This window comes from Branchiostoma lanceolatum, chromosome 15, assembly GCF_035083965.1.
Source record: "Branchiostoma lanceolatum isolate klBraLanc5 chromosome 15, klBraLanc5.hap2, whole genome shotgun sequence".
Classification (NCBI taxonomy): Eukaryota; Metazoa; Chordata; class Leptocardii; order Amphioxiformes; family Branchiostomatidae; genus Branchiostoma; species Branchiostoma lanceolatum.
This window is the reverse complement of record NC_089736.1, coordinates 16,267,038-16,289,611: the sequence shown is the minus strand read 5'-3', so window position 1 is coordinate 16,289,611 and position 22,574 is coordinate 16,267,038. Positions and strand designations below refer to the sequence as shown.

The window sequence follows — 22,574 nt, the reverse complement described above, 5'->3', positions numbered from 1 at the left end:
ACATGCGCCATTTTCTGCTGCCCCATGATGCTTTGCGGTAGGAAAGCCCTAAACAAATTCATTTATAAACACATCCGGGGAATGGAATTGCGGCACACAAAGGTCTCCGTGGATTCCGCGTAACTAAAACTACCGCCAATATCCAAATGCACAAATTAACAGTTCACCTCTACATTTGCTGCTTACATTATAGCTTACGCATTTATATACGAAGATTACATGGGAATTTCTAAACTCGATGGCATCCTTGTCCTGTTGTACAAAAAAGATGGCGACGACAGCGTGGGTTGCAATATCCCAACATTCAATGCGGCAACTTTTAGCGCAATGGCAAAATTCAACAGTACGTAACTTGATCTTTGGCGACTTCCCTTCTACTTTGCGAAGATATTAATACTTTCAATCAGAGAAAAAAGAGAAGGAACCCCACTGACCTGTTGAGGCAGTACTGGTGGAGACCTCAGCCGTTGTCATAGGTGACTCTGGGTGCCCGATTGAAGGGGCTGATAAGAATCTCGAACGGATGTCGCGGAGATTCGTGACTCTTAGGATTGTGAACCCATAGCACACCCCATGTCGACAGAAACACGTGAAGATCCCAGGGCTTACAGATGGATGTCCACCGTACATCTTGTTGCAGTGTTGGCTGGGGTCCTGGCATCTCTTTTGTCGACTACGGATCACTGTGTCTTTTGCATACAGCGCTTTCCCACGGACAGGTGGCATGGTTGGGAAGAACAAATCTCCCCCGAATGCATCCCCTTCTTCCGGCAGAGGGTAGACACTTTTGTCGTGTTCATGTCTGAACGGTAGGGATACCCTATCCATGATGTCAATCACCAGAGCAGAGACTTCATCTGGAATCCTGTTGCCCTCTGCTCTGTACACACCATGCAGAAAGGCAACCGAGATTGGCGCGTCTTGTCGGAGTTTTTCAAGCAGTGCGGCATTAGAGCTGTCAAATACGTCCAACCGGTTCTCAACCACACTACGGACAATTGCCTTCGTGCTCCCCTCTGTTTCTGAGTGGTCGATTTGTAGAATGCCACACAGCGGAGTGTTCTTTGCCAGTTCACATAGGAACTTTCTGTACGGGAGAGGAACTTTCCGTTCTATCCCCTTGCGAGTCTAGGACGTGCAAAATTTAATATTTTCTCAAGCTCTGCTACTTGTAAATAAAACAAAAATATATATAATATACATGTAAGAGTATTTTCTGGGTGTGCCTTTACTACTTTTTATCATTTTTTATTTGACATACTGACAGTTAAAGACAACCGAAATAGTGCCCCATGTAACACCCTATGACGGCCGTCACAGGGTGCTCCTGTGCACGTCATAGCCACGTTATAGCGTGCTGTCTGACACGCTTGCATACCTGGCCGTATATATGAATTTGGTCCGCTGAGTAACAACAAAACGGAAAGATTTCGGAGAATCCTTCACTAACGGCACCGACTGTGTACTCGGTCCACGGAAAGACTTCTGAGAATCGTACACTAGCACACTGTGTACTCGGTCCACTGAAAGATTCCCGAGAATCGAACACTAACAGTAAAAACCGCAACGCCCGATCCGCCGTTGATTCCAAAGAATAAAACGAAGGGATGCCGAAGTCAATCAAAGATTGTCGAGGGCCGAGCAGCGATTTCCGAACGCTTTGGGCAGTGTTAAGAACAAGTATAGCTAGGTAGGAAATGCAGTTTCAAAATCCCATATTTTTGGTAAAAAAACGCCATAAAATTAAACACGTTAATAAGTCATTTTTTATTAAGTTAGCCTCATGGTGGTTTAAGTTCGAACAGCGGTTTCGCGAACGCGTTCGTGCAAATTGCAAAACCTGTTCTACTGGGGCCTTCCAAGGGCAAAGTGGTTGCTTGGTCCATAGGTTTTGCCACTTTGGTGGGCAGTAGTGCCACTTCATTGATGTCACATGGTCTTTGATCACCAGCCTAATAAAAAAAGTTTAACAGTTTTTACCGAAAACAACCATGTTATATATATAATATATGTATATAGATAGATAGATAGATAGATGGATAGATAGAGATATATACCAAGTTCTTGATAAAGTACATAATTGTTATCTTAGTTATAAATAAAACTATGTATTGGAATGAAGTTCGTCTATCTGAAAATTCAATGAATATTTACCAGTTGAAGTATTCAGAAGCCGGAAGCAAACTTTTTCAAATTCAAAACAAAGTTAGAAATACAAATAAATACCTCCTTGGATATACATAGAAGCAGGCTTTGATTATAGCAGAATGGTCTGTAAGAAATTGGGCTCCTAGCGGTACAAACGTATGTCGCAGAACCTAGACCAGTTATGATAGTTTTGTTATTTATATGTAAAGATGACATATATAACGTTTAATACATGTTACGTTTATCGCCATTTTCAGTTTAATACTAATAGAAACTTACTTTTCAGGATATCTCCTATCTTTTTTGCAGCCAAAAACAGCGCAGCGATCGCCTTTCCCCATATTAAACACTGGATCAGGTAGAGTACGAGCAACAACGCGCGCCGCCTAGCTTTTCGTCAAGGTTATACAAGCTTGCCCCAATCGTCCCCACAAGTCCATGCGCGATCCAAGATGGCGGCCTATTGTTACGTATCCGCGAAACGGGTTTTTGTTCTTTTTTGAAATTAAAAGTCGGTCTATTAAAACAGTAAACATGTTCCTTGTTATGTAAGAGTCGTACTTTCTAAGCATCTTGTCGATATCAGCCCCTATGAAAGATACTCTAAGAAGCACCGTGAAACCGTGGTTCTAAGTTACCCAAAAGCGCTGTCCAAGTGAAAATGCTGTCCACGAGTAGCTTTTCCTACTGATCCCACTCATGCTGAAAAGTGGGATCAGAATATTACAGAGACATACTGAACATACTAGTAACATACTAGTAACACTTTCTGCACTGAAACACTTTACTTTAGTACCCAACCTTTTTTAAAGAGTTCTGGGACAAAGACAACAATTAGATCATTCATGTATAATACAATGTACCAGTCAAGAACATTTGGGGGTCACTTCGCTGAGAGACAGAGATGCTGCCAACGGACAGGAGAACTTTGAATCTTCTACCTGTTCACTAGTGACAAAACATGGGTACACAACATAAGATGAAGTAGAATGTCGGCAAACTTAGTTACAATCCCTACTGCCTCTCTTGAGAACTTCAATCTGTAATTCCCTTAACTTAAAAATTTTGAACATAAAAATACAATTGTTTTGTTGCTTTTTCTGATAGTATACTTAAATTTCAAGAATATTCTGTATACTACTATACAGTAGTATAGCATACAAAAGTTTCAATAATGTAGTACAGAAAATAAAGGCGGGGTCTACATATAACAGTATTTACCATTGATAAAAACCACCTGTTTCCATTTTTTGCAAGGTCATAATTTAGAAACAAGTTTGAAGTCTTCTTGGCAAACACTTGGCAGATTGTGAGCTATAAAAATGATGGAAATATCTGTTCATCGGTGTCTGTACTTCCTTCTGAATCTGAGTGTTGATCAGAGTCATCAAATCAAACTTCTCGTCTGAGAAATGAATGTCCTGTAAGGTACCTGCGAGAAGATCAGGGTCATGTTCACAAGGACAGGATGTGGTACAGATCCAGGCATCTGACAGCAGCACTGGTCAGGATGCGGTATGTCCATTTCAAACGGTGGATTAGCCGGGATATCTGCTTTTAGTGGTGGAAATTTGAAAGCGGTACTACTACTATCTCTTGGATGAAGTTGATACTTCATTACTGTTGTAGTCTTTCGGTGCAGCATCGATATCTCTAATGGCTGCGTTTCCGACATTTGGAGTCTCCCTACCTGTTCAATCACACTATAATAAACATCTTTTTTTTACGGAATGGAATTCCGGGGGAAAACCCCCCGCACCGGTAACTTGGCTCTCTTGGATGAAGTGGATACTTCAGTACGTTGTAGTATTTCGGTGTAGCATCTATAATGCCCGCCTGCCCGACATTTGAAGTCTCCCTTGCTTGGAGTCCCTCTACCGCTGTGATCACGTAACAGCGGTTACGCGATCAAAGCGGTAAAAGGATTCCAAGCAGATATGCCCCCCCCCCCCAGCCAAAGAAATGAAAAATCGCTTGTGGGAAAGCCTGCAACGGAGGCTATGTAAAGCGGTCTTACGTGGTCTGTCATGTAAAACGTATATACATACAATCAGTATCTGTAATCATTATGAGTACCATTTCTGTCTGCTCTAGAACAATACAGTGAGAGTGAGACAAAACCTCTTTGCCCAACACATAGCAGAGAGGACCCGGCCGCGGGACGAACCCTCTGTCCCCCAGCCAGAACCAGAACCTCCGGTCACTAAGCAGCACCCTCTCCTAGCTCCTCCTCCCCTGCTCCTTGCCCCTGGCTCCTTCTCCCCTTGCCCCTCTTCCCCTTGCACCTCCTTCCGTGGATTCTTTTTGCTTTCACCTGTTTAAATGAATGAATGAATGAATGGTTTATTAAAAAACTTCAAAGAACATTGCAGCCCCAGGCTGAATTGCGTCTTTTTCTAACAAACAACACGTCATATCAAAAACTTCTAAAACTTTACAATTACATGATCACATCTTAAGTGAAGCATTGTCAACTACTTGTCTATTGGACGAACTGTAACAATAAAAGCTTTCCTTTTTCATTTATAAATGCAGTAAATAATCTATAACTTGCCGTCATTTAGTACTTTTACAAGGTACGGTACCGGCGAGTCCCTGTACCGGTTTGTTCTGCATTTCAAAGTTCTAAGTTTGTGAGAGTTCCTTGTTTCCCTGCCGCGACACTGTCCCATTCTCTGAGCAGCTTGGGGTCAAGGTCACTTTCTCCTGTTTCGCTGGCGGGTGTGTCCATTGACACTGAGTGAGACAGTAGTGATAGTACCAGAAGTGCGGGAGAAAGCGACAAAATAATCTTAAAACAGTCAAGTAAGCTTATCTTATCTTCTCAGGACATGGACTTATTCGTGCTGGACCAGGGCGTGTTGCAAATGACTAGAATGATTCGCAAGGACCTCCTGACCTTGCAGTTTGACCAGGAGCAAGGGGTCGATATGAAATGATTCACGCTGCCTACAGACAATTCGTGGTGTGGCATTACGGCCGGGTGGGAGAAGGCAACAGGATCGTCATCCCCATGTGTTGTGTCTGGAGGATTAGAGACATGTTTCAAAATCCACATGGCAACTACACAGGCTTCATCCCTAACAGACTCTGAGACACAGTACTAGTACTACTACATATGCACAGATGTAACAAATAGATTCCCCCCTTAAAAAACATGAAAATCACAACAAAGAGTTCTCTTTAAGACAGATCACTCATTGACCTGTGCTCCCGGAGCAGGTCGTTGGTAGGGACTGGTGCGGCTCTGGCAAGGGTACCAAACCTCCTCGGGTCGCTCGCTGCCATGGTCTGGGTTCTGCTCATCCCCTTGCCAGAGTCGATTCTTGCATCAACGATCTCAGCCTGCAGGTCCTCTATGTAGGTGTATTTCTTCAATTCTCTGGGCACATAGATGGACCGCCGATCTGACTTTTTCTGGAACCGTCTCTTGTACATGAAGATACACAGAACAGTGTACCCAACTTCTATGTCAAACTACACAACTGTAATACATATGTCAATCTACATGAATGGAAACAATTATCAAATTTGTAACTGAATCACAAGGAATAGTCTGCATTAGGAAATTTCCATGACAGAAGCGAAGACACCATTGAAGGTATAGTTTTGCATTTCCCTTTTTAAATAAAGAGTTTGGATACTTTTGAAATGAAAGCTCATGGTGTAAATCATATACATTAATGCAAAGAGGTTGAATCGTGTACATTTAACATGATCATTTTTATCTTATAAATCCATCTGACACTGAGGGTAATGGAAGAAGACAAGAGCCTGTCCTGGATGCGGACGGATTGCGCCCCGTCACACCGCCGCCCGTGGGAACCGCAACTGTGGAGAACAGTAATAGTGGAGAATCCTCTAGCAATACAGATGGTAATTAAATATCTTTTTATTGCACCTGATAAAGTATTTAGCTTTTTTTTGGGAATGACACCAGCACCGTTGTCGTTTACTTGTTTTCAGAGTGAGAAATGATGCATTTGCCCCTAACAATTTCTTAATTTTAAATGTCATTTGCAAACTTACCTTTCTTTTTTCTAATTCGATCAGCAGAGACAGAACCCCTGCACCAAAGGACACTAGGCCCAAACCTACTACCTGAAATAGTATGTTTACTTATGTTTACATATTTGGTTTCATTACAAAGGTATCTATGATATTATTACAATTAACATGTGGTTTATCTGACTCGGTGGTTTTCTCTTTTACAATCTTAGGGAAGCGGAAGAAGTTCGACACATCATGATTTGCCAATGTTTTTGCCGGTGCTAGTAGCACAGAGGACAAGAAACTCCACCTTGAGCTGCAGGCTCAACAGCACGTTTTCTCCCAGCAGCGGCAGCAGTGAACGCCGGTAACACCACCCCCGCAGACCGCCCCCCTCCCCCATGTTGTAGCAGCAGCAGCAGTGGCAGCCACAGGGGGGCACCCCACCCCCACCCAGCCAAGGACAGCAGCAGTGGCCGGACCAGCCCTACCAGTCATTTCAGGGGGCGTTAAATGGTGCCTCTCCAACGGCAACGGAAGGCCAATCTGATAGGGTTGTGCAACATGGCGAGCTACTTTTCTTTGATATGTAAAATAACACTCGTTTGCAGGAAAACAAACATTTATTTAATATTCAATGTTGCACTATTTAGCTAGTAGTCATTCACTGTCCAGGTTTCTTGCTTTGGGTTTAGCGTATCCCAATCTCGTAACTTGTGTCATTCTGTCCAGGGATTACGAGGTTTGTCTCATTCGACCACATTTCTTGAATTAGCTGACCTAGCTTGGCCAATCCTTGCATGTTTGCTTCATTCTCTTCCACCGTCATATCGCTGGATCGGTTTTCCAACATCTTCAGGCCATTCGGTGGTGGCATAGGAAAGCTGATTCGCGGACTACCTCAACTTCTTTGTTTATGACATTTCCAGTCAGACTTTGTTGAATAACGGTCTATTAAGTTCCTACGGGATAAAAGAATACAAGGTTCCTTGCAGGCATAATGTGGTCAAATGGGGACAGGATGTCAAAGACAGCCTTCGTTTGCTGTCTTTTATACTCAGTCATGCCTCTATACTGATTTAGCCGTGGCTCTTATCCCTTTGCCAAAGCCTCAAAAGTTTCTGCCTTATCAAGATGAAATTTAGTGATACATCAGAAGTCAAACCTTGTACAGAATATTATAACCATATGAAAAATGAATGATAGGATAAATGAATAGGATAGAAATAGACATGGCTGGAGATATACTAACAGATAGAATCACTGAATGCAAGGATGCTCACAAAAAAAAAGACAGCTTCTTTTCCTTGTTACCCACTCAACATTTCCCTTATACTAATAGACATTTTAATAGATGTGGTGAAAATCCTTCCCTGATGTGGCTTTCAGTTCTACATCAGCGTTTTTGTGTTAAGATATGTTCTCTGTACACAGTTATAGTCTCTTTATAACACTATTCATGTTAGATTGGATTGCTGCTATCAAAAGCACAATTGTCTGGACAATGAGGCTCAGACACAAATGTATCCCGGGTCCAGAGTCGTTTTCCTTTAAAAATACCCGTTTAGTCATCCGGAAGAGAATATTGTACAATAAGCCTGTTCGCAAATACCAGAGCGCATGCGCGGAGTTTTCGAACACTAGAGATAAACAAAGGGGCGGGGCCTTGTTCGAAACGGCAAAGCCAGGCCAGCCTGGGCAAAACGGAGGCGTATATGGAAGTATTTTAGGCAGTGTATGTCTTAAGATTTTCAGGTTATACACGGTGATCTCCCTGGAGACGAATTCCAGCAAAATCCTGAACCTTGCGTGCCTGAAATATCCTGTTCTCATTCTCTTCAAAGGAATTTACGGTACGTTTTTCCACGGTATCTAAGTAAGCGCTTCCGCCTTTTTGTTGTATACACGCCCCCCTCCCCCTCTCTGCACGATGTCTTCCGTATACGTATTCTACTTAATTTCTCGTGCTAGTATCAATAAAACCAGCTTTGGAATGCCCTGCCTTTGTCTAGCTAGAAACCTTGCCTGTGTAAAATGATTTATTGTTGTTGTTGTTGATATCCGTGTTTTACGTCTATTTGTTGCGCTAGACATGAACCGAGCTGTTTACTTCCGGTTCAGTCGGACACATGTTTCTTTGCATGCATGAATTTTGACCGACAAATGTTTTAGGCAGCTAAAATTCCTGCTAAACCCCATGACCCTAGTCAGTGAGTACACCAATAACCGGTGTAAACATCTTTGTTGTTCGTACATAAAGTTGGTACTTTGGGTAAAATGTACATTTACGTTAGCATATGGCGGTTGGGGGAAAGGGGGAGGCATGCAATTGCAAAGTGCCATCTGTTCCAGTGTGTGAACTTTATTTTTGTATGAAGTGCAAATACTTGCTTTAATGCGTCTTTCTTTTTCTCTCCTTTTTTTAGTTCTACTTGCCTGAGCCCTGGGGTCACCATGAAGCTGTGTGCTGTGGTCGGCTGCAGTAATGGAACATATCAACTAAAGAAATGGGAGTCAGAGACATGTCAAAAACATGGAACTAAAAATGGACTTGGATGTTGTCCCCAACCTTTCCAACTTTTCCCCTTTCCGACTGAGAAGGGAGACTCTGATGCTAGGAGAAGATGGAATAAACTGATGAACAAAATTGATCCAGAGACCAAGAAAAACTGGGTTAACAAGTCTCATGACCGAGTATGCTCACGCCATTTTCCAGAGGGCAAACCAACGCCTGCTCATCCTGACCCCATACTACATCTGGGCTACACAACCCACTCCTCTGAGCAGAAGGTGACACCAAAGCGCCCACCTCCATCAAGACGTCCACCTCCATCAAGACGTCTTCAGTTTCCTGAACCTACAGAAAAGAAACCTCGTATTGACTTAACTTTTGTTGAAAAGACTCCTATAGAAAGGGTAGAGCACGACCACACATACACTTACAGATGTGACTGCCGAGAAGAATGTGACTGTCCAGGCTGTATTAAAAAACAAGCAAGAATCAACTCACTGGAATGCAGGGTGCAAGAACTAGAGCAGGAAGTCATCTTACTTAAAACACAACAGGAGAAGTCTGGAAGAAAACCGCGTGGAAAAAAACAAGTATTTACTGCTGACACTCTAAGAACTGACAATCATGTCAATCATTGTACAGGACTGAAATCTAAGCAGGCATTTAATGATATGTACAGCTACCTGGAACCACATGCCAAGAATATGACCTACTGGAAAAGTGCACAAAAGTAAAAAAAGTCAACTACAAACAAATCAATTGCAAACAAGAAAGGAACGCCAAAAAAGCGTGGCTCAGACCGAAAGTTACATCTACGAGATGAGCTCCTTCTCACACTGATGCGTTTGCGTCTCGGCTTGACCATCAGTTTCCTGGCTATCATTTTTGGACTTGTCCCTAGTTCTTGCTCACAGATTGTGAACACTTGGGTACGCTTCTTATCTGTTGCACTACAACCATTGATTGTATGGCCAAGTAGAGGCGCAATTGCAAGGACATTGCCACCTCAATTCAAGAAGAAGTGCAGTAAGATAAGATGCATAATTGATTGCACTGAAATATTTATCGAGAGACCTAGGTCTTTGGACTTGCAAGCAGCCACATGGTCTGATTACAAGAAACATAATACAATGAAAGTGCTTGTAGGGATCACTCCAAATGGACACATCTCATTTCTATCAAAGGCCTATGGTGGAAGGGCCTCTGATGTGTTCATCACTCGGAACAGTGGCTTCCTAGAATTGGTAGAACCCAATGATATCATAATGGCTGACAGGGGCTTTCCCATCCAGGAAGACCTTATGAGAAGAAATGCTTCCTTGGAAATGCCACCGGCAGCACAGGGGAAGCGCCAGATGACAAGAAGCAAAGTACAAAAAACAAAAACTGTTGCAAACTTGAGGATTCATGTAGAGCGTGCTATCAATCGGCTAAAGGTTTTCAAAATTCTGGAGGGTACGTTCCCCATAACACTCATGCCAGCAGCAGATGACATTATCAGGGTTTGTGCTGCATTGGTCAACCTACAGCCAGACTTGATCAAGTGAACAATTAGTAGCCAATAGTGTCCATTCAAAGTCACCAATAGGTTTTTTTGATAATATTTGTAGTAACTTAGAATTATTTCTAATAATAGAATATCTGAGTGACAATAGTTCTAAATTTTAGTAAAAGATTAAATATGAGAAAGTACTACGGTGGCATTTCCAAGGAAGCATTTCTTCTCATAAGGTCTTCCTGGATGGGACAGCCCCTGTCAGCCATTATGATATCATTGGGTTCTAACCAAATATGAATATATTTGATTAATTAGATAAGTTAGAAAAATCTTAAAAGTGACTGCACAATAATCTCTTTAGAATAGAATAATTTCTAAACATCTATATTTCACTGCAGGACACAGGTTGGTCCTTTTGGAAATTATTTCTTTATATCTAGCAAGAAAGTGTGAATTTTTCCAGCTCTGACCCATTTGTAAAGATGTTACAAATAATGTTTTAAATGTTACCATCATTTAGAAACTATTGGAAATATCATATGTCACGAAATGAATATTTTCTAAACTATTTGAACTTAAGCTCTTTCCCAGTTTAAATATCTTTTAAAGTTTAAATCACATTCAAAATATTTCAGAAGTATCAAATCTCATACACAATTACAATATTATTAAAACTGCAAATACATAATCAAGTTGGCAGAGACATAAGTGAATTGATGTGCTTAAGAGTTTGTTAGGATTCCTTGGCTTATACCACTAGAAGGAAAATAATACAAGTACACTCATGCTGTATTAAGTTCTCAAATGTACAGTGTATTTAATATTAAATATATATAATTCAAATAATAAATATTCATAAATAAATATCTCAAATGTACAGTGTATTAAATATATATTATTTAAATAACAAATATTCATAAATAAATATATATTGAATACTAGTAACAGAGAACACCACATATGTCCAATGCATAAACAGTGCTCCTGTTAGTATTCACAATGTGAATACTTCAGAACAGAAGGAAGATTGAAACAGTTGGATTTTTCATATATTGAGTTGTAAACATTCCCTACATTAACACACTCTGTCTCGTTTCCATCAAACACTACTACATGTGTATACTGCTAATAACTTTTGTTTAGCAACAGAGAACAAAGCATTCCCAGTGCATAAACAGTGCTCTTTTTTTCTGAATGTGAATACTTAAGAACAGAAGGAACATTTGATATTTTGAGCTGTAAACATTCCTTATATTAACACTACTATACTGCTAATAATGTTTGTTTAGCAAAGTTTTTCTGCAATAAAATCAATATGATCTTACTTATTTGTTCATGAAGTGGTTTGTGTAGTTTCCCTAGTACAGTATCAGAAACAGACCAATAGCATAAACATGCCATACAGACATTGGTAGAACCAACTGGCAGCTAATGACAATAAGTTTGATGCAGATACATACACATAAGAACTACTTACTAAACATAAAACTAGTTATCATCATTCTTCATTATCTATCTTCCTGTGAACAAGTTCTGGAGCAATGTATTCCTTGAAGAACTGCTCAGCAGCCACAGCTGCTCCCATCCAGAAATCCTCCTTGAAGTAAATGCGTTCAAGGTGATAACCGGTTTTTGAATACACAAAGAAGTCACACCAGCGTCTCCCTGTAACCCCCATCTGGGCCTGTACTTGGTAAAAGTATGAGTGTTTATGCTTCAGCTCTGTGTCCCCCCTTTCTGAAAGCTGCAAAAAGTCTGTGTTGTTCTCTCTTGGCTTCTCCATGGCTGATGTTCGTGGACACTTAACTTCTAAGAGCCCTTCCCCGCAGCATGTACACTGCACTAGTCCATCTGGGCTGGCGCCCAAGAAGGCCTTCTTTGGGTGAACAAACAGACCACATTCAGTGACCTCCATGTTCTGGTGTCCCTTCTCCTTTTGTATTCCCTTGTATGCTTCCCTAGCCAAAGGTTCTAGGAGCCGTCCATACTTGAGACTGGGAAGGTCGGGGTCTAACGGTGTGTACCCCATTAGTGTTTTGATCAAAGGTTGGGGGTCTTTGCTTAGTGATGTGTGTTCATTGTGAAGTGTGTCATTCCTAGTTACTACAGATTTTAAATTTGAGGCAGTGATCATGCCTGATCGAAAGTTGGCCCACTGTGTGTTGTCGGCCTGTCCTCTTGTTTCAACTTCAATGGTGGCTACCTGATTGATCGTGTAAGCTGGCAAAGAATCTATGAAAGACTGGACGGTCTGTTTCCCGGAGGCCATTTCTGACAGACTTTGCAGTGGCGTACAGTCAACTGTTGTTTCTGTCTCCATTTCAGTATCCAGGTTAAAGTCAGCTTGAGGGGGGAAGGCGGGAGGTGGGGGTGTGTCATGGTGCATGTACTTGAAGACAGTAGAATTCTGACATGATGGGAACATGGCATCAAACAGTCCTGATGATGTTGGCTTGTTTGTTGAGTTCTCTAAAGGGTTGAAGAGCTTTTTCTTCACACTGTTGATGGGTGTTCTGTTTGCTGTAACAGGAAGATAGGAAGAAGCATTTAGTGCAGTTTGTATATTCAAAACTGAAACATTAATGTTGTAGATGTTGTCATGGCACAACTTCTTACAAGCTCTTGATATGATCTATCGATAAATATTTTATATTCTAATTATGAATGCCATTCTCGTAGAGTCGTACCTCCTTTGTGGTAATTTGGCTTCACCCATTCCATCTCAATGATGGGTTTAGCCTTTAGCACTGCAGCAGCACCTCCGCTGTATACATTCCATGTGCATTCCTTTGATGTGCAAGGTGTGGACTCCCCCATCATGAATGCATGGTCCAGCTTGAATATTACTGCAGCAACGTGGTTACACGTAGATCCGAGTCTGAAAAATACCCCACCAAATCACAATGAGAATGTCATAACTTGTGTCATTAAGTGCAAAAAAATACTATTCTATAGTATTTAGTACAAAACAAGTTGGTAATGAATAAATTCAATAATGACAAAAGAAAGCCCAATAAAGCTTCATGCCCCAGTCACCAAGTCTAGAATTTATGTTTACAGATTAATGATTCTCCATGTTAACCTTTTGCCCATCACTTTGGATACTGGTACTAATAATATTTGAAAATTGTGAATTGGTGATTTTCAAACAGGTTATGTAAATGTAAGTTTGTTTCTGTGATACCTATATATGGGAAGAAACTTAGCCAACAGCACCTTTTGTATTATCAAATGCATTTATCAACATTTTACAGGCATATTTACAATGTAGTTACAAAATATTTCTACTGTATCGGTGATATAAAATGTACAACTCACCCTGCAAAGCAGCTGCAATATGCTGAGACTATGCTCCCTGACTTCTTCTCTAACGCGACCCAGACGGTGTGGGGAATGTTTCTGATCGACTGCGATGGTGTGCAAGTTGTTTTGACAAGGCACATGTCGCTATCCGGAGCAATGGGGTGGTAAAGGACTTCGTTTAACCATTTGCTGTCGAAATATGAGTATGCTTTACCCTCCTTATAGTCACTCAGCAAGCGCTTGTGCAGTGTGTCACGCTCTTGACCTTTACTCGAGCCCCTGGGTAGGCTTACGCACGGGGCCTCCGAAAGGATCCACGCTGCAACTTCGAAATATGACACCGGGGGCCATTGTTTCACGCCGCCGTCCGTCTCTTTGATCCATCCTTCTGTCAAGGATAGGGGATCGGGCAGTTTTGTACTAGTACCCTTCACGATCAAAAGGTCGGCATATTCGGCTGATCGTCGGCGATCCTCGGCGATCTCGTCGGGTTTAATTGGGTACCGTAGAAGAACTGCGGCATTAACCAAAGAGATAAGATCGTCTTTTAGCCCGGTTGTTTTCAGACCTCTCACTCGTAGAAAGTCACGCAGTGCTGGCACTGTCCAGCGTTTAATTTCTCCCAATGAAGGTCCGTTGGTCTCTTCATCCATCCTGGGCGCGTTTCCAAGCAATCAAGTAGGCTATCAAGTGGGATTTAAACAATCGCGCGGCCGCCGGGGTCACCTTTCTACCTGTGACCTCTCCCTTTGTTTATCTCTCAAAATGGCGCATATTACCCGTCATGCAGTTCGCGCCGGAAATTGCGAAATGGCTTATTTGCATGGTATGTCTCGTCTCCTTTATACATAGGTTTTTCTATGCCGTCATCTCAAAGCCATTCGCAACACGCAGTTACTTGATGACAACTCTAAACATCGTAGTCGCAAGTGAGGCAGTGTAGATGTCGATGACGTCGTTACAGCAACGGCAGTGTCTCCGTCACACGAAGTCTTTGCAAGCAGCAGCTCTGCCCTCTTCAATTACAAATCGTTGCCGTTTTTCTGTATCTGGTCCCATCCTTTACGTCCTCGTTATCATGTCCTAGGCCAACATAAGGCTCTTATTCAAAAGAACTAGTCATACGACAGTGGATGCAGTTGGCACTCTCTGTAGAGAAACTCGTTTAAATCTTCACCAAAACGAAAATGGAACTTGTTACCAGATTTGTTTTGAACATGTATGTAACGTTATCACCATGTTCGAGTTTCTGTAGATAGTTGAACGTTGATTTACCTAAAGTGAATTTTTAAGCAGAACATAGAGATTTCTATTTGATTTAAACTTGGAACATTATTAAATTCATCCATACGACATACTATGTTATACTTACATTCAATACTAACAAACATTCAACAGTATCTACATATGGTAGCCGACACAGCAATCACAAACACCATTGACTGACGTTAGAATAGTAAATTTTTGACGACCTACTTCGAATTTGTCTCAGTGTCGAAAATGTAATTCCAACGTATGACGTTGATTAAACCCCCTGCGAATGATACACATGCAGAGCAAAAAGGCACATTTCCATGTTGACCTAAATGCAAGAGGTCAACTGCTAACATTGATCGGTCGATACTCCACGGAACACCTCGAGCACACTTTGTGTTCACAGCAACATGTCTATCAGCTATGTATCTTTTGTCAAGTCTTGCCAAAATGCTAGACAAGTGTAACAATAGTCGATGTAGAAAAGCGGTCTTTCGCATTACCTATCAGTTGGTTAAAGTCTCTCATGATTTCTGTAGACTTTTACATGTTCAAAGATTATAATTGCCGGCGTGCACCAAAACTTCATCAGGTATACATTATTTATTAATTAGTCAGCTTGCTATGTTATCAACGACTTTCGCACCAGGGTTTGCATGTACATAAAGCTGAAAAGGCGATGGCGGTACATGGTTAGCGATATACTTACATATCGAGTTTGAGAAAAGTAGGACAACAGGAAGCTCAGCTGCTGTGGCCATGCTTTCCAACACCGCAGAGGTGTTATAACGTTCTGTGGGTATAGGGGAAGTTATTTGTCATTAATTGAAATTGTGGGCAGGCAGTGGTTGTGGCCTGCAGCTGCTTACAGCACCTGTCGCCAGACATTAGGGGCCAAAAGGGATGAACACCAAGGCTCTCAATACCAATCATCACTCAAATTGTTTCGAATCCAACACATATTTGTGACACCGCCTGAAGCATTTGTCACAACCAACATTGCTATTAGCTTTATATTCATATTTGATATTGAAGATAATTGAGATATTAAGTTGAAGACTTGTAGCATTTGTGTTTTCTGATGACATATTTACATCAGCTTCCGTATTCAAATCATAGCGTTACTATATACAGCTGTTTCCTTTACATATTTCCATGTTCTATGGTTCATAACGTAAACCAAAAAAACAACTATTTGAAGGTCCAAGCCTCATCCCCTTGCGCGGGAACACTTGTAACCCTATTTTGTCTTTTCTACCTTTTTTTTTAAATAAATAGAAGTTTATTTACGCATCAAGAAAGTCTTTGATGATGTCCATTTTTAGAACTTCAACATCTTTTTTTAATTCGGCAAGATCTTCAACTTTCTCAATAAAACAAATTGTAGCAATTAACCTATGGCGTCTCTGATTTCTGATTACAATAAGCCTTTCTTCATCCCTCCAAATGTTCTGGTCTGCTGGGTAGAATGTTTTGTGTTAGAAGCATAGTAGTTGGGCCGGGGTGATTTTACAGGTGTTGGTGAGGAATTAGTTGAAACGGTCTTAATTTTCTTTGGCTTACAAGCTTCACTCTCAACCACATTCAAGTCCTCCGCATCTACGTGTGCCAGGCATTTCTCCACAGCTGCACTTATGCAGGACACCGCATGGCTGTGCTCTTCTTCCTCCAGTGCGTACACCTTGTTGGGGTTTCTCCTAACGTTCCTGTTCACACAGAATAATTATTGTACCCGGTGGCAATAGTTGTTTCATTCAAATACAGGAGTAGGGTGTTTTTGTTCTCCATAGTTGCTCGAATAATTGCCATTAGGCACCGTATGTTGTGCCATATCCACCTTTAAAGATATTAGCTGTCAAGGTGGCAAAGACTTCTTTATATTATGTAGCCTTCTGTTTTCCAACCACATTGAAGACCCAGCTTAACTTCTTAGGCTATCTGACTCAGCAGAAGGTAGAGTTGAAGGCATTGGGCTTGAATGCGAATTCTTGCCTCGCAAGTTTGACTAATAGATGGCTGATCTGAATTAGAATGTTCCAAGAAAAAATTATCATTCTCCAGCTCCCTCCTCTGCCCTGGCCATTTCAGCGTTTGCAGCCTACAGCTTAGTATCTGTTGTCAAAGGCTGGAATCCATAATCATGACCTGCTGATAGTGATGGCGTCGGATCATCACTTAAGCTCAGCTGTTAAATTGGGACTTCTTGACAGGCTGAACCAACTCCATCTGGAGCCACACTGAAATACAAAATGAGAAATTGGAAACATACCAAAAGCCTTGAGTTAGTTACTGAGATTTGATACTTAATTTTTTTCATATTTCATTTTGGCAGAAATCTATGTTGCTGAATCTTGATACAGCTGTCGGCATATGCAATGATCGATCATATTTTACAGTGATAAGTTTTTTGACTGCAAATAGTTGCTTTAACAATTTTTTTTTTAAATTCTGTTTCTGCAGTTCTGTTCTGGTGGCCACAAGTAGTGGATATGGCGGTCACAGCCCAGGTTTAAGTTTGGCTTACAGGCTTTGACTTTATGCTCGCCACCAACATATTGCTATCTGGAAATAACTATCGTAAGATTAGCCTCCTGTTTAAATTCTTGAACCTGGGTTGTGTTTGTCAGTCAACGTTCTGTAGCATCCAAAATCAGTACTGCCTACCTGCAATCCAAGATTTCTGAAATGAAATGGGGACCAGGTCAACACAAAAAATGAAGCAAAAAGATGGCGTTGTACGCTTGGTATGTTAATACATACAAGTTTATAAGACTTTTGGTATTCTTGAACTTTATAACATGTTACTCTGATATGAGGCATGTATCAGGTTTGTATGAGGTATGTATGAGGTTTGTAATCTTGAACAAGTAACGCTGCTACGCAGAATTCAAATGAAATGGATGAAATTTCAATCAAATATGTCAATATTATAATCTGAAAATACCTTGGCCGCAAAAACGTTCGTTAAGGGTGCTCCGCATCACACGGGGTTCTATAGAATGTTTAGAATGCATTTCGAATGTTGCGGTTGCGCTACTGCCGAACATTCGAACGCAAAAGCGGGTCCGTACGAAGTTTACATACCCGCAGGTCCATACGAAGTTTACAGCCCGCTTTTCCAGATAGACCGAAGGAAAGCGGGTCATTAACGTTATTATCATATAGCCATTGTCCATATAGTAGTTAGTAGTACTTTGTGTTGTATTTGATTTGTGTAGTATTTGTCTTGTACCATCTGAAATGTAAAAACAAAACCCTCTGTCATTTAATTGGTAACGTTCGTACACCGGGTCCATAAAAAGTTTATAGACCCGGAGGTCCATACGAAGATTAATGACCCGCTTTTCGGGTCTGTATGAAGAATGCAAGCCTGCAAATGGAGCCTACTGATTGGTTGACGACATCTACCTGTATTATAATTAATGATATTTTCATGAGTAGGTCAACAGTGTTACAGCTCTATGACAAGCATAAAAAACGAGGTCATGTGGCTAACACATTACATGTAACTATAGTGATTATACAATGCTAAAAAATTGACTGTGTGAAACTAAATATCTTGTTCTGCAGCAGTCGTCAGAATCAGCTTCCTCTGACCCAGAGAGGCAGCGGTCTTCAGAATCTACTTCCTCTGACCCAAAGATGTGAACTGTGAGTGCATTGTACATGTGTATCTTGAATGCTGCATAACAACTGATACATTTGATTGTGTTTCTTGTTAACATGAGTAGAATCTGATAATGTTGAAGTCTTTTGTGATTTTGAAGTCTTAAGTGGATGACAGTGGTAACATTTGGAGAGGGGTCATACCGCTGGACCCAAAGCTAGGGACAATCTATAGCAAATTAATCTTCTACCTGCTAGCCAGGCAATACCTACAAAAAATGTAATACATGAAGATAATTGATAAATAGCCCTAGATGTTTTTTCTTGCTTGTGTTACCCTGCTATTGGATTAAACAAAAAACATTCCTATATTTCAGGCATTGAACTGGGAGGGGAAGGAGGTCAGGCATGGGCGGCTGGTGGCGGTGGCCTACTCTGACCCCCGCCGCTGCGTCTTTGTGGGCCAGGTGATTCAGGTCGGGGAGGAGCAGGAGAATAAGAAACAAGTTGTGTTGACAGTACAATTCTACAAGGTAGGGAGAAAACTTGGGCTGCCAGAGAAGACGAGGTCCCAGTTTGTCATTGACATACAAGTGGAAATGGCAAATGATGGGCCAACCTTCCGTCCCATCACCAGGACGGAGAAGCAGCGACTTGAAGCCAAGGAAAATGAGTTCTGGTCTGATGACGGGGCGCCGTAGCATATGACGGAATTGTTATCGCGACTCGAGGTCACATGAGAACTGGGAGAGAACTCACGAGAGCTGTGAGAGTAGCGTGAATCCGGGCCTCAGAGCTTGACACGCCACCGCCGTCCCCATAACAGACTCTTGTCATGCGAACTTTAACCTTGTTGTGTTAAGCACCATGTTACTATTTGTCAGCCAAGCATATATTGTTTTACCGTCTAGGACGCACTTGTTAGTCAAGCACATGTGGTAGTGAGTAGATTAGATCACTTAGATTCGCACCTTCGTTTTGAGCTCAAACAGTGACAGTGACAGCCCTTATGTACAGAAGACTAAGTCTTGCATCTATGTAATACTATATAGTCATTGGGAACACCATAGCTCCTATTTTAGACGCGAGGCGTTCCTCGCAGTTTCTGACAGAGCTTGATTCTTGTCCACCTAACTTTTCTTCTGTGTATAGTGTATAATCTGTTTGTTGAGTACTGTCTTATCCAGACACCACCCTAGTTCAGATTTAAGACTGTTTTTACACTGGCAGAGCCATTCATTTTGTCACAGTCAACGACTGATCTGTATTACGTTTCGTTACAGTCTTTTATACTAAGAGGCACTCTATTTTCGATTGTAAGTTGTTACTCAACAGGTTTCACCCGTGACCTTGTGTAACTTCAGTTATCCGCCTAGTTGCAGTATTAGGCCTTTGACATCTATGATGCATAGAACTGTACCATCACTTGCGAACATGATTAAAATGATGTCATTTACAAGAATATCTGTTTAATATCCTATTGTTTTGATATTAAGTCTGAAAAGTTGTTGGAGAATACTTTTTGTTATATCAAAGAGGTTATTGTTAGTTCCACCACAGTTCTTTCTAAAGCCAGTTTGTTTTCGAGAAATGACGTTATATAATTCTCTACATGTAAATACTTATTGAGAAGCTTGTTAATTACTGTTGTAAATAGCTTGGCAAGAAAGGTAGTAACAGAGATCTACTAGTAATTGTTTGGGTCCTTTCTTTTGGATCCTCTCTGTGCCCACCTTGATGTAGTGGAACAACGAGGCTTACAGTCAATTTTTTAGGAGAATTGCTTCTAGATGAAGGAAGTACATAATACAGTCATGTTTAAGTTGAGTGGTAATTTGTCCATCCACACTATCTATTTGGTACATCAAATGTTTATAATGGTATCATTCAGCTATTAGAGGTGGACAGAAAATAAAGTGGGCAGATGAATATGATTATTTCTTCCTGTTGTGTTTCATCTCTGATATCGACAGGTACTAATATAAGGGATAAGCTGATAAATTCATCCAATCGCCAAGAAAATCCATTTTAGTTTTTACTTGGTTGGTCCCACCGACCGCTGAGTTGGATAGGTCAAGGGAGGTCAAGATAATGGCACAATGATTCGAGGATGAAAAACACTTTGTAGACTTACTAGTTCTCAAAATTCTGGCTGCAGTTCCCAGAATTCTCCAGATTTCTGGCCGTAGTTCACAGATTTCCGGCCGAAGGTCACAGATTTATGTCTGAAGTTCACAGATATCTGGCTGAGGTTCCCAGATTTCTGGCTAAAGTCCCAGATTTCTGGCTAAAGTTCCCAAATATCTGGCTCAAGTCCCCATATATCTGGCTGATGTTCCCAGATATCTGGCTCAAGTCCCCATATAGCTGGCTGATGTTCCCAGATTTCTAGCTCAAGTCCCAGATATCTGGCTGAAGTCCAAGATCTCTGCAGATTTCTGGCTCAAGTCCCAGATTTCTGCAGATTTCGCAGGGGGTCATCGATGGCTGCTACGTATTTCTCACGTCATTTTTACCTATAGCTTACAATATTAGCCCAAGAAGATGTAAAGTTGCTGCGATATGGGAGGTCAGTCCGGAATTGAACTGGAAGTCCGGAATTAAGCTGGAGAGTGTTATCTCCATTTTTCATGGAGATGATAACACAATATATCACTTGTCAGACGGACTGTTTCTTGATTTTATTGCTTGTTGCATTTTTCTTAAAAACTTTATTTGATGATAACCAATCCTATTGTATGATGGTACATTCGAACATATCCAAGGCATAACGACAGGCTATAGATTGCCTATTGTCTTGAGGTTTTGAAAAATTCAATTTTAGAGACAACATCTGGAAGAAAGAGTAGAATATTGAAATATGTAGCTTCAATTTTGTATAAATTAACAGATATGGCATATACTAATGTCAGGAACGTCTTACTTTAAACGGTTTTGTCCGACAGGCATATATCACCTTGCACAGCGTACAAGAAAAAGTGCAGTTTTCATTCCCGAAAATGCACAAAATGGAAAAAGACCTTTATTGCCCGAGGACATTTATGGTATAAGTCATATAGTGAAAGATTGTCTATACCAGTTGATAAAGCATGGATGGGATCAATGTCCTGCCAATAGACCAAACTCTGTACAAGTGGTAACATTGGTGAAATGTATTTTGGAAAAAGATTCTAATGAATCAAAACAACATGAAGGAAATGTTACCGACCAGGATCATATTTGCAATAGCTCAAATCTTGAAATTATTGATTTAACCTGTAATCAGAATAGTTTAGAAGATTCCAATACTATGATGATGTCTCAACAGAGGATTGCTGAAAGAGGTCTTATAGACATGATAGAGTCATTACCATTATATGTAACAAAAAATGCTGACATATATCATGAATTGATGATGTTGGCACATAATCCGTCAGTGGGAAATGCCGAAAGGTTTCTAACAAAATTCTCTGGAACAAATGCTTGCACCATTCTTGCAGTGCTGATAGCCAGCAGCCTTGACGGCCTTTGCAAATTTTTTTTTTTTTAACGCTTTATTGAAAATATACAACATATACAACAAACATATATAAATTCATACAGGATTGTCGCAATATAACAAACATTAAAACCACATATACATAAAATACTGGAGAACTTGAAAATATCAAAGAAGAGGCTATAAAACTTTCCATCTTTTCACCCATCAGTGGATGACGTCTTCACGTCTGGCACACGACTGCTGGAGTCTGATCTTACATTCTTCAAAACTCGATATGTGGAGCGAGTCTTTTATGTTCATTTGGTATAGGTAGAATTTGATTATAGTAATAAAGAGATACAGTCTATCCGACTTATCGACAGGCCCATACACTAACTATATGACGTTTCCCGTCTCGCTCTTCCACCATTTACAAAACTCTATCCAGATCCTTTTTGCACACTTGCAGTGATACAACAGGTGCATTATAGTTTGCTCCATATTACATTGTGGACATAACCCAGATTCGCTTATTTTTCTTTTGTACAACCACATTTTTGTCGGCAAAAAATTGTGTAGTATCTTAAACATGAAGTTCTGCAATTTGGTTTCAACTAGTCGACTTGGAGCAGCAAAAATACGAGGGATTACATCATGTTGGAAAAGGGCTACTAAATTGTGTTCATTTGTTGCAGGCATAAACCTTCTTAGCGTATATTTCTTATACAGAAAATTGTTTGTTAATTTTTCTATTTCTAAAACCTGTGCGTTACTATTGTATCCAGGCGTATTGTCAGGACCTT

The 22,574-nt window shown here is 40.8% G+C and overlaps 2 protein-coding genes across 2 annotated transcripts; one reads left to right on the top strand and one right to left on the bottom strand.

Annotated features, from left to right (window-relative positions):
• Window positions 1–891: 891 nt before the first annotated feature.
• On the top strand, window positions 892–11,472 carry LOC136420325 (uncharacterized). Its single transcript, XM_066407172.1, has 3 exons — window positions 892–975; window positions 2,245–2,296; window positions 9,470–11,472. The coding sequence occupies exons 1-3, from the start codon at window positions 892–894 to the stop codon at window positions 10,195–10,197; spliced, it is 864 nt and encodes a 287-aa protein (XP_066263269.1). The 3' UTR covers window positions 10,198–11,472.
• LOC136420743 (uncharacterized) lies at window positions 11,209–14,265 on the bottom strand. The gene is made up of 3 exons (XM_066407831.1): window positions 13,467–14,265; window positions 12,836–13,026; window positions 11,209–12,668 (listed from the first exon to the last, which is right to left on the bottom strand). Exons 1-3 carry the CDS (start codon window positions 14,102–14,104, stop codon window positions 11,647–11,649), a joined length of 1,851 nt encoding a protein of 616 aa, XP_066263928.1. The 5' UTR covers window positions 14,105–14,265; the 3' UTR covers window positions 11,209–11,646.
• Window positions 14,266–22,574: the final 8,309 nt, after the last annotated feature.

Bases quoted from the DNA above. Each gene is read 5' to 3' on its own strand.
- LOC136420325 (XM_066407172.1), top strand. From the start codon at position 892: ATGCAGAAAGGCAACCGAGATTGGCGCGTCTTGTCGGAGTTTTTCAAG. The intron at 976-2,244 runs GTTCTCAACCAC...GGATATACATAG, and splicing joins CTGTCAAATACGTCCAACCG to AAGCAGGCTTTGATTATAGC. The intron at 2,297-9,469 runs GTACAAACGTAT...TACATCTACGAG, and splicing joins AAGAAATTGGGCTCCTAGCG to ATGAGCTCCTTCTCACACTG.
- LOC136420743 (XM_066407831.1), bottom strand. From the start codon at position 14,104: ATGGATGAAGAGACCAACGGACCTTCATTGGGAGAAATTAAACGCTGG. The intron at 13,027-13,466 runs GTGAGTTGTACA...GGTATTTTTCAG, and splicing joins TATTGCAGCTGCTTTGCAGG to ACTCGGATCTACGTGTAACC. The intron at 12,669-12,835 runs GTACGACTCTAC...TTCCTGTTACAG, and splicing joins GCCAAATTACCACAAAGGAG to CAAACAGAACACCCATCAAC.